General features: G+C 50.8%; 1 protein-coding gene across 1 annotated transcript; it reads right to left on the bottom strand.

The window, feature by feature from the left end:
• Positions 1–3,539: 3,539 nt before the first annotated feature.
• CD8A (CD8 subunit alpha) lies at positions 3,540–10,070 on the bottom strand. Its single transcript, XM_053925816.2, has 6 exons — positions 9,100–10,070; positions 8,639–9,004; positions 7,888–7,998; positions 7,561–7,671; positions 6,860–6,890; positions 3,540–4,851 (listed from the first exon to the last, which is right to left on the bottom strand). The coding sequence occupies exons 1-6, from the start codon at positions 9,146–9,148 to the stop codon at positions 4,800–4,802; spliced, it is 720 nt and encodes a 239-aa protein (XP_053781791.1). The 5' UTR covers positions 9,149–10,070; the 3' UTR covers positions 3,540–4,799.
• Positions 10,071–11,404: the final 1,334 nt, after the last annotated feature.

The raw sequence follows: 11,404 nt of genomic DNA, 5'->3' as shown, positions 1-11,404 counted from the left end.
CAAACTTTCACAGCCAAAAGCTGTTCTGAAAGAAAGTGTTTATTGAGCTACATGCTAGCCAGACAAAGGACTGGGTCCTGGCACACGCCAGCAGGGCTGGATGGAGGAGACCTGTCCACTGCCCCGGAGTAGATGACTTTTTTACACATTATGTTTTGGGGGGAAAAGGTGGAAGTTCTTTTGAAAGAATTTACATTGGCTATAGATAAGGGAAAAGGTAAAGTGGGGTCAGTTCTAGGGTAGGTGCCCATGAGGAAGAAATATTAACTACCCATTGCTGTGGGCAGCAGTCCAAAAAGTTCACATACAAGCAGGATGTACTGGCATCTAGTAATCTGCTGCTGCTTGTTAGATAGCCACCCTCTGTTAATTCAAAGCTCAGCATACAGTCAGGAACACGAGCAGTCTTTTCTTAGCTGGCCCACAGCTATGAACTGGGAATTACACTTGTCTCTACCAGTCTCCGGCCTGCTGTGATTTAATTTAGGAAATATTAGACTCTTTCTCTTATTGGGCATTTTCAGCTTTCACTTCTGCTTTCTGACCCTTGGGGTACATTTCCTCTCACTTTCTGTTCTGTAAAAGTATTTGGGTTTTACCAGTTAAGGTTGCAGGAGGCAGTATGTGGCGGGTGGGAAAGTTCTATTTTTGATCTGGTCCTAGCTGGATATGTTTACTTAATGGTGTCTTGGAGCTTACACTTATGATCTGTGTGTTTTCCTCTAAAAATTTAACCTAACAAAAAGAATGAAGCTTTTGCGATGTATTGCAAGAGGACTGTCATCTCATGTTACAAAGAAATAACAAAAGGAAAGATGGTGACAGACGCCCTGACTGCTGTGGCTCAGTGTTGAGTGTCATCTTACAAACTGAAAGATTGCCGGTTCAGTTCCGGTCAGGACACGCCTGGGCTGCGGGTCAGGACCCTGGTTGAGGGTGTGCGAGAGGCAACTGATAGATATTTCTCTCATGCAGCAAAGTTTCTCTCCTTCTCTTCCTCCCTCCCTTCCCCTCTCTCTAAGAATAAATAAATAAAATCTTTTTTAAAAGGAAGAAGAAAAAAGGTGATGGAAGGAGAGGCTAATTTGTTTTAATTTATGTGAAAATGGGGAGTCCAAGGTGGACTGACTCAGTGATTTTACTTTTGGGTGTTTATCTTAAAGAAGCAAAGATGTGTACAAGGTTTTAGTAGTGTCATAGAAGTGGAAAATTGGAAACAATTAAGTGGTCACAAAGAGTTTAATAAATGGTGGCATAACCAAAAATGGAATGTTATTCTGCCACTAAAAAGTATGCTGTACTTCAGTCAAGATGGAGGTGTAGCTAGACGTGCTTCACCTCCTTGCACAACCATAAAAAGGATCACAACTAACCTCAAAACAGAATCACCCAGAACTGCCAGAAAATCAAACTGTATGGAAGTCTGACAAACAAGGATTTAAAGAAGCCATATTTAACCAGACAGGTAGGAGAGGTGGAGCTGGGGAGCGGGGATGGAGAGGAAGTGGTGTGGTGGCAGCGAGGCAGCTGGCAGAATGGGCAGTTCCACAGTCACGTGTGGTGGATAAAAATTAAGAGGGATACCTTGGGGGCGAGCAATCTCAGGCCCAGGCCAGACCACTTAGGCCAGGTTTACAGCACAAGAAAAATAAAGCTTCATAACTTCTGGCTGTAAAAACCACTGGGGGTTGGGGCAGCAGAAGAAACTGCCGGTCTCTCAGGAGAGTCCATTTAAAGGACCCACATAGTCCTAGAATGTATGCAAACATACCCATTCTGGGAACCACCTCTGGGGCAGCAGCTAGAGGGACGCCAGTCACATACAGGAGAGGGGAGAAGTGACTGGAAATGGCGCAAGTGCTGAGCAAGCCTCCGGCAGCCAGCCAGTGGCATTGCTCCCTCTCCAACCTCTCCCCCACATACAGAGCCACAAAATGGTGAAGGGGGTTACCCAACCCTAGTGAATACCCAAGGCTCCACCCCATACAACTTAATAGGTGCACTAAGACAGGGAGTCAAAGCAGCTCTACCTAATGCACAGAAACAAACACAAGGAAGCTGCCAAATCAAGCTGACAAAGAAACATGGCCCAAATGAAAGAACAGAACAAAACCCAAGAAAAAGAACTAAGTGAAACAGAGATAGCCAACCTATCAGATGCAGAGTTTAAAACACTGGTGATCAGGACGCTCAGAGAACTCACTGAGTACAGCAGAAGCATAAGGGAAGAAATGAAGGCTATACTAGGTGAAATAAAAATCCACAGGAAACCAACAGTGAAGGGAAGGAAGCCAGGGTTCAAATCAATGACTTGGAACATAAGAAAGAAATAAGCAATCAACCAGAACAGAATGAAGAAACAGAATTCAAAAAAATGAGGAGAGAATAAGAAGACTCTCGGACATCTCCAAAAGTGCCAACATATGAATCATAAGGGTACCAAAATGAGAAGAGGAAAAGCAAGAAATCGAAAACTTATTTGAAAAAATGATGAAAGAGAACTTCCCTAATTTGGTGAAGAAAATAGATATACAAATCCAGGAAGTACAGAAAATCCCAAACACATTGGCCCCAAGGGGGCCACACCAAAACACATCATAATTAAAATGCCAAAGGTTAAAGATAAAGAGAGAATCTTGAAAGCAGCAAGAGAAAAGGAGACAGTTACCTACCAAGGAGTTCCCATAAGACTGTCAGCTGATTTCTCAAAAGAAACTTTTCAGGGAAGAAGGCACTGGCAAGAAGTATTCAAAGTGATGACAAGCAAGGACCTACAACCACGATTGCTCTATCCAGCAAAGCTATCATTTAGAATGGAAGGGCAGATAAAGTGCTTCCCAGACAAGGTGAAGCTAAAAGTTCATCATCACCAAGCCCTTATTATATGAAATGTTAAACAGACTTATTTAAGAAAAAGAAGCCCTGGCTGGTGTGGCTCAGTGGATTGACTGCCAACCTGAGAACTGAAAGGTTGCTGGTTCGATTCCCAGTCAGGGCACAGGCCTGGGTTTCAGGCCTGGTCTCCAGCTGGGGGCGTGCAAGAAGCAACTGATTGATGTATTTCTCACACATCGATGTTTATCTCCCCCTCTCCTTCTCCCTCCCTTCCCCTCTTTAAAAAAAAAAAAAAGGAGAAGAAGATAAAAACTATGAGCATTAAAATGACAACAAACTCACAACTATCAACAACTAAATCTAAAAAACAAAAACAAACTGAGCAAACAATTAGAACAAGAATTATATTAGAATCATAGATATGGAGATTATTTGAAGGGTTATCATCAGCAAGGGGGGAAGGGGAAGACGGGGGGGAAAAGGTACAGGGATTAAGAAACATAATTGATAGGTACAAAATAGACAGGAGGATATTAAGAATAGTAAAGGGAATGGAGAAGCCAAAGAACTTATACGCACAACCCATGGACATGAACTAAGGGGAGGATTGCTGGAGGCAAGTGGGGTACCAGATGGAGGCGTGCAAAGGGGGAAAATTGGGACAACTGTAATAGCATAATCAATAAAATATACTTTAAAAAAGTATGCTGTAAATGTTTATTAAAGCCACTTATAAAAAGCATAATGCAATTCCATTTTTAAAAAAAGAATATATTTTACATAAATGCATAGAAAATAATCTGAAGATGTATACCATAATATTAACAGTGGGTTATACTGGGGATAAAGAATTATGGATGACTCTTAGTTCCTTATCTAGTTAAATGTTTTTCTTCCAGTGAGAACACATTTCTAGTACAACACCGTAAGGGAGGAAGTGTGTGTGGGGGGCAACCCTTCAGGGGTTAGACTCCTTCAGCAGTTAGGCTCCTCCCCTCCTCCCTGGGGCGGAGTCTGTTCTGCCACATCCTCACCTGACTGAGGGGAGGCCAGGGTGGTGCGGGCAGCTCTCTAACAATTCTGCCTTTACAAATTAAAAAGCCATCAGTGGTCCCAGGAGCATGTTCAAATATGGCCTCTGAAGTTTTGAGATCCAAAAAGGTCTCCATTCAACTTTATTGATGCTCAAATCATATTTGTAAAAGGACGGCCTGTCTTCTTTCATGGGTCCTTCTGCAGTGACGGACTGGGAGAACAATTTCACCTCCACTTAGGGATGTCAGAGAGGTTTTCTTTAGAGATTGAGTTACTCATTTTCCAGACTTCAGGTAACCTTAACGTGAGGAATTCCTACTGGCTATACAATATCAGGCTTTCTTATAAAAAATTCTGCTACAGTTCAACTACATTCCAGAACTCTGTGAAAGGCAGAGGTTCTTTTATTTCATTACCTTCTCACGGCTCTGGGAGCAGTAATGGGTCCATTGCAGGCGCTCAAGAAATGACCGGTTCCGTTGCGGTTTGAGACACAGAACCCCACGCCCAGACAGGCGCCTCCAGAAGAAAGACCTGAATGGTGAGGAGGAGGAGCCCCAGCCCTGCTGTGACTCTGATGGGACTCACTGGACTCCAGCCCCCTCCTCTGTGAAATGGCCAGGGAGGAGGCTGGCACTGGCGGGGGGGTGGCACCAGCTCTAACGACCCGGCTCTGAGAACACGGCCTGCCCTCCCCCCAATATATGTGCCCACGGTGTCCCATACACATAGAGTTTTGTTTTGTGTCAATTAAAGACAAAGACAAAGTAACCCTCCCACCCCCACCCGACGAAGATAATAATAATGAGAATGAATACGTAAAGAAGGAAGGCTGAGAAAACCAAAAGGGAAGGACTGTTGCCCTCCCTCTGAGGAGAGTTCTCAGTTTGAAGTCTTGTAGTGGCTGCTGCGCAGGGCCCACTTCCATGTTAGACGTATCTCTCTGAAGGGCTGGGCTTGCCTCCCGGTCTGACCAGGGGCCTGGAAGAGAGGCAACCATCACTGTACCAAGAGCCCCTGCAATGCAGTGCCGCATCCCCCCATGTCTACCCACTCTCCCTGGGACACCAGCCTGGGACTGGCTGAATGACCTCAGCAACCTGCCACGTGCCTTGCTTGTGCCATCTTGTTCCACCCTCACAGCAGCCTGAGGGGTACGTGCTGGCCAGGACAGGTTAGAGAATGTGCCCCGGGTCGCAGAACTAGGAGGTGGTGGAGCCAGGATCTGAACCCAGGGTCTTTATCAAGGTCCCCGTGGAGGTGAGAGAAAGAGGCCAATAACCAAAGCTCGATTCTCAGCTCCTGGGAAGGTCACAGGGACAAGGGAGGGTGTGAGCAAGCCACCACCGTCAGCCAGGTGGAGCTACTTTATTTTAAAGTCCCCTTGACAACCACACTAGAAATGTGCGCTAATTCAGTACGGGGCTAGCACCCCCTAAATGGGCTGATTGTCACTAGTGTCTGTACACACCATGCCCCAAAACCTCTCTGTGGGAGCTGAGCGCCCTCCACCACCCCTGGGGTGTGAGCTCAGGTGTGTGCGCTCCTCAGACACGCTTCATCTGCATAGCTTTTTGTTTCAGGGCAGAGTTTTATTCTCAGTTATTCATTTCAAAATGAGAATTTTCAGAAAAGACAGAGATAAGGGATGATTCTCCTCCAAAAGCTCCCGCTGCACACCGCAAGCATTGAACTTGCTAAAAATCCTTCTCTGTTTTTAATGCTTTTATCCCTTTGGTTTATCACGTATATGCACTGAAAATTCATTATATCTGCATTGTTAAAAATAATGGTGTGTAAGATGTTGAACTTGGATCCTTGCAGAGAAATATGCAAACCCAGGTATAAAATTTGAAGTGTTTTCATCTACTGAAAAGAACTGGTGAATATAATTGGTTATCTTTAACTCCCTTTCTTAGCCCCCAACTACAGGCAGGAGCCCGAGCTTTGGACAGAAGTTGCAGCTCTGTTACTTGCTGCCATTATGGCCTTGAACCAGTTACTACATGTGCTAAGCCTCAGCTTCCTCATCATCCATAAAACAGCAGTCACAGGAATTGCTTTAAAAGCTGTTATGAAACTTGAAATTGAAAATAAATATCCATGTATATTTCTATGGCAGGTAACTGGGTTTCATCCAATGGTGGCCACTATTGTTGATAATCCGAGTGTAATCATGGCTCTGCCAACTCGGGTAGGTTTCCTGATCTCTGAGTCGGAGATCTGTGAGACGGGCCCTGGGGTCCGCCACATGGGGCTGCTGTGAGGATAAGGGAGATCCTGAGTGGAACCTGCATCACAGAGCAGGGCCAGAGGGGCTGCTTGTTAGATATTAGCACAGAGCTGCCGCGGCCTCAGCAAGAGGGAGAGAGGAGACTAAGGCCTTGTTTTTTTCATGACCATTTCAGAATGATCTTGGCCTGAAACTGGGTGGGGTAGCCATTTGAGTGGCCAGATAGCTGTCTCTGTTCCCGCCTTTCTTTTACTCCAGTTCTTGGCAGCAAATCAAGGCCCTGCCTGCACTGGCACAGGGAAATTAGGAACCAAGGCCATTATTTATTTGGTTCGGATGATAAAAGATTGACTCTCAAGAAAACTACATCAAGCAAGTAGGGGAAAAAAGTTTTCTTAAGAAAAACAAAACAAAACCCAGCTGAAATCATCCAGATAAAGAGACCTCAGGTCTTTTGAAGAGCTAGCTGGGTAAATTGGGGGAATCCTTCCGATGGGTTTTTAGGTGCTAGGCCAGATCAGATGCAGATTTACTGAAGTCACATTGCTCCCCCATCAGCCCAACCTGGGTCTCCATTTTCCCCAGCTGCCAGCCTTCTGCTTCTCTGCTCCAGCACTGTGCTGATACCCTGTTCCCAGGATTCCACTGCCACAGCCTCCCTGGGAAAGGCTCCCACCGTCTGCTGCTTGGGAAGCTAGGATCCGAGCCCAGGGCTGCCCAATGGGTTAGCAGGCCCACCAGTTATGAGAGACTCACCTGGGACATTTGCAAACGCGTCTTCGGTTTCCTGGATAAAGAAAAAAGAAGGGATAAAGTGAGTGCCTCTCCCATAGTCCCCAAATATGGTTTCCCCATCCCTGTTCCTGTTTCTTTAGGTTTATAACTCTTGAGAGCCCAGGTCACGGTTTCTTCTCCATCCCTCTTCGCATTAAATTAAAAAAAAAAAAGACTGAAAACACACAAAACACATTGCAAATACACCTGTGGTTCACCTGCGTGGGAACCAAAGTCGGGTAGGGGGCTCATGGGGAGGGGGCCAAGGATAAACCTCAACCAGTGGTGCATTTGACCCAGCCTTCGTGGGCACTGGGCCCAGGGCCCCGGGCCCCGGGCCGCAGAGGCGACCTCCCCCGCGGAGTCTGTAGACAGCCCGAACGTGTGCGCGCGCTCGGCGCGGCGCGGAAGGAACACACGCGCTGCTGCCGCTGAGAGATACGTAGGGATCTGCCTTTCTTTTTAAAAATTTCCGGCAGAATGGAAGAGGAGCGGGAAGGGGCTTTCCCCGAGTCCCATCTCCAGGAAGAAACGGGTTGTTCCTGGCCCTGCGATGCAGCTCGGGGTCCCAGAAATCTCAACCCCATCTCCCCGCAAGAGTTGCCGGGATCTAGCCGGGATCTAGCACTGCAACCGGCGGTCGCGGAGCGGAGCGCCCCGCCCCGCGGGTCCCTGGGACTTACTGTAGCTGCAGGTGGCGGTGATGACCAGCGACAGGAGAAGGACGGCGCAGATCCCAGCCAGTGGCGCCCAAATGTAGATAACACAGGCGAAGGGTTTCCCCTTCGTTTCCACTGACGGCACGGAAGACACCGACGTTTAGGATCGGATCCTCCACCCCATCCCACAGCCCCACCCAGCACGTCTCCCAGCTCCGGGTCTCGGTTTTCCCAGCACTTGCACAGCCCTCGGCTCTGCCTGCGGGGTCAGGGCTGGCCCCAGCAGGGCTCTCCGCGCGGTCTGCACTGCCCTCGGCCCGCCCCCGCCTCGGGACCCTGGGCCAGCCTCACCTGCGCTGCCGGCCTGTGGCCCGCAGGTCTCCGGGCGCCGGGACGCCGGCTGCGACGCGCTGGTGGGCGCCGGCGTGGGTGGCCGCGGTGCGGGCGTCGTGGTGGGCTTCGCTGCGGGAGCAACAGAGCGTGGTTGCGGGGCGGGCTGGGGATCTGGACGCAAACCCTCCCCACCGGTCCGCGCGCCTCTGCCCAAGGGGACGCCTCTTCCCAGTTTCCACCGGAGGAACGACAGACCGTCCGCCGCCCGCGCTTCACTCCGCTCTCAGGGCGGGGGAGATGCGGTGGCGACTTCCCGGCTCTGCGCTGACCCCTGTGGCGGGCGCGGCAACCTGCTGTTTTCCGGCTCCGCGAAGTGCACCTCGGCGCCTCCGACTGGAACGCGGGAGCCCGCTCCCCGCCGGCAGCCTCCCTCCAGGGCCCAACCCTTGTTGGCGCGCTCCCTTGAGGGCTTGGGTTGACACCCGAATTTTATCGACGAGCAAACGGAGGCTCAGAGAATGTAAGTACGGTGCCCACGACCTCACCAGCACTTGAACTCGAGCCCGGATCGGCTGGACCTAACAAGCCATCTTTACTCTCCACCCAGCCGCGCCTTCGCCTCAGTTTCCACGTCTGTGAAACGGGGACAGTATCTAAGTAGCTCCCAGGGGCGCTAAGAGGCTCGAAAGCGGGGCGTCCACGTGAAAACGGGTTCAGAGGAGGGCCCCAACCCCCACACCGAGAGGTGCCGCGCCCTCGGCTCCCGGACCTGGCAGGAAGACGGGCACGAAGGGGCTGAAGTACACCATCGAGTTGGCCAAGACCGAGCAGAAATAGTAGCCTTGGTCCTCTTCTCTGAAGCGGTGCAGTGTGAGGGTGAAGATGTCGCTCTGGACCTTCTGGCCCGAGATCCGGCTGGAGTCCAGCCCCTCGGCTATCTTGGTCCGAGATGTAGTGGAGATGTACATCAGGAAGACCGGGCTGGTGGCCGCTCCCCGCGGCTGGTAGAGCCACGTGCAGCCCGACGACTTGGTCACCAACACCTCGCAGCGCAGCTCCACCGACTGGCCCACGACCGCGGTCACCTCGCGCGGCGACAGCCGGAACTCGTTCCATCCGAGGACCGCCGCAGCGTCTGCGGGCGTGCAGGCGGGGAGGCTGAGCCCCAGCCCCGCGCCCCCCGCAGCCCCCCTCCCCCGGCCCCGCGCTGCCCAGGGGCCGCAAACTCACGCAGCATCAGGGCCAGCGGCAGGAGCACCCCGGTGGCCGGCGAGGTCATGGCGCGCTCCCGCAGCGCGGCTCAGACGCCAGCTGGAGGCGCGCAGGAGACCGTGGGACGCCGAGCGGGGGAAGTTGCGCCCTTCGGACGGCCGCCGAGCCCGATTTCGCGTTCGGAGGATGTGATGTCACCCGAAGGAGATAGTCGCCCTCCCTTTCGCGGTTGTCACCTTCCAGCCCAGCGAGGGGGCTGGGGCCCGTGAATGGGAGTCGTCCAGGCGGCCTTGCGGGTGTTTGGGGCAGTTGAGAAGTTCGGCCGGCATCCTCGAGGGAGTGCCGGAAGACAGAGAGAGATTAGACACTTCAAGAAATGAGGGTGAGAGCGGGCAGGAAAGCAGAGAGGAGCGTCCACTTCCTTTGCCCTCACTCAGCGTGTCTCTGGCGTGGTTACCGCGGGGCTTTGCAAAATGGTCACTGAGGGCCCAGAAGGAAGAGGCGCTAATGACTTGCCCACTTCTCAGGAACTCGGCCATCGTCTGGGGTTCACCCAGGAGGGGCTGCGGTGCATCCGCGACCCCAGCCTTGTGGGGCTGGCTGGGGCTGGCGGTTCTCTGCGGACCACACCGTCGGGTCTTTCTCCCAGCGGCTAAACCTTTGCCACACAGCTAATAACACTTTCTTAGGGTCATTGCCACAGCCTCCATACCATCTCTCCCCTGGCCAGTCCTCAGCCTCCTGCTGCGAACATTAACCTCATACAGGGATGTGATAGTGGCATTCCTGCCCCCTCCCATGACCTGCAGGACCGGATGAAAGCTACGCCCTGGCTTGGCTCAGAGCCCTTGCTTGTTTGAGGGCCGAGTTGTCCCAGCCCCTGCTCAGTCCCCCACGGCCGCATTCTCCCCGGGTTTGAGCTTGTCTAAACTCGGGGCTCCTCTTGCCTTTGCTGTTCCTTTCCCTCGCAAGACTTCTTGCTTAAGCCCCGAGGCCCGCACCGGTGCTGCGGGACTTGGACCTCATTTCTGCTTCCCCGGCTCTCGGTGCAGAGCAGGGATTTGGGTGTAGCCTGGGTGAATGCTTGGGCGAAGGCAGTTTTCCCTGTCTGGCCCTGGCACACACGTGTCCCCTTCCTTTTGGTCTGTTGCTGTCCTGAAATCTTTCCAGACCCAGCGGGTGCCCTCCTCCCACTTCTTCAGGGTTTCCAGGTCTTTTCACTTTGAGTTTGAGAGCAGGTGCTCTGCAGCCTGTTGCTCGATTCTAGAGCCAAGCCACAGGCACCATCTCTTCCCTGTGTCTGCCCCACCTGTGGGTTCTGTCTCCTGGGACCATGTGTCAGACACACGTCAGCTTAGGCTGAGCTGCGTTTATGAACTGTGCGCCCTTTGTGGAATCCGAACTTCGTGTTGAATGGACTTTAAAAAAAAATTACCTTGACTTCAATGCTCTGTACTCCTTCTTGACGCACCCAGTTGCTTACTAAAACATGGAACATTTCACATTTTATTTTTAAAACTGTTTTAAAGTGTCTTTTACTTTACAAGAATGACAGGTTCTTGAAAAATTTCAGATGATACAAAAAAAGAGTACAGGGGAAGTTCTCCAGCTCAGCTCTCCTCATAGTCATCCATTCTCGAGAGAAAATCACTGTGACATTGGAGTGTGTCCCTCAGATATTATCTGTCCATCAACAGATGTTTGTACACTGTTTTAGACATGTGTGGCTCTGCTATGTATGCACACACACACACATTTGCAACTTCTCTTTCTTATCTGACAGTGGATGGAAAGCTTTTCATGTCGGCTCTTATAGAGCCGCCCCATTCTTCTAAATGGGGGCATTTTCATTTAAGTAGTTTCTCAGTTTTTGTAATTACTAGCAAGGCTGTAGTAGATATAATGTATCTGTATTGTTGAAGACTTTCACCAGTACATGTAACATTTTCAAATTAAAGATGAGGACGGTTGGAGAAGGAAACACTTTGTAATGATGGTTAGGAACAGGGTACATAGGAATGGATCTCCTGGCATATTGGATTGCGTGTGCGTGTGTGTCTGGTTGTGTAGACATTTAAGTGAAGGTAACAGCTAAGTCCAAACAGGCCTCCAACATGGCAATCCTCATTTTAGACAGCAGCTTCCCATTTTGCTTCATCTCTGTTCCCATTGCAAGGAGGACTGTCAGATGGCCCTGCGAGCTGAAGGGTGCACTCAGAAGGGTGGCGAGAAAGTATACAGCTATGAAAGTGTGCCTCGCCCGGGGAGAAAGCATGGACTTGGTCCAGACTCAGCCTACAGAGATTTGGGTATTGGAAACTAT

This window comes from Desmodus rotundus, chromosome 5 (genome assembly GCF_022682495.2).
Source record: "Desmodus rotundus isolate HL8 chromosome 5, HLdesRot8A.1, whole genome shotgun sequence".
In the NCBI taxonomy this organism is placed as follows: Eukaryota; Metazoa; Chordata; class Mammalia; order Chiroptera; family Phyllostomidae; genus Desmodus; species Desmodus rotundus.
This window is presented reverse-complemented; position numbering and strand designations above follow the sequence as displayed.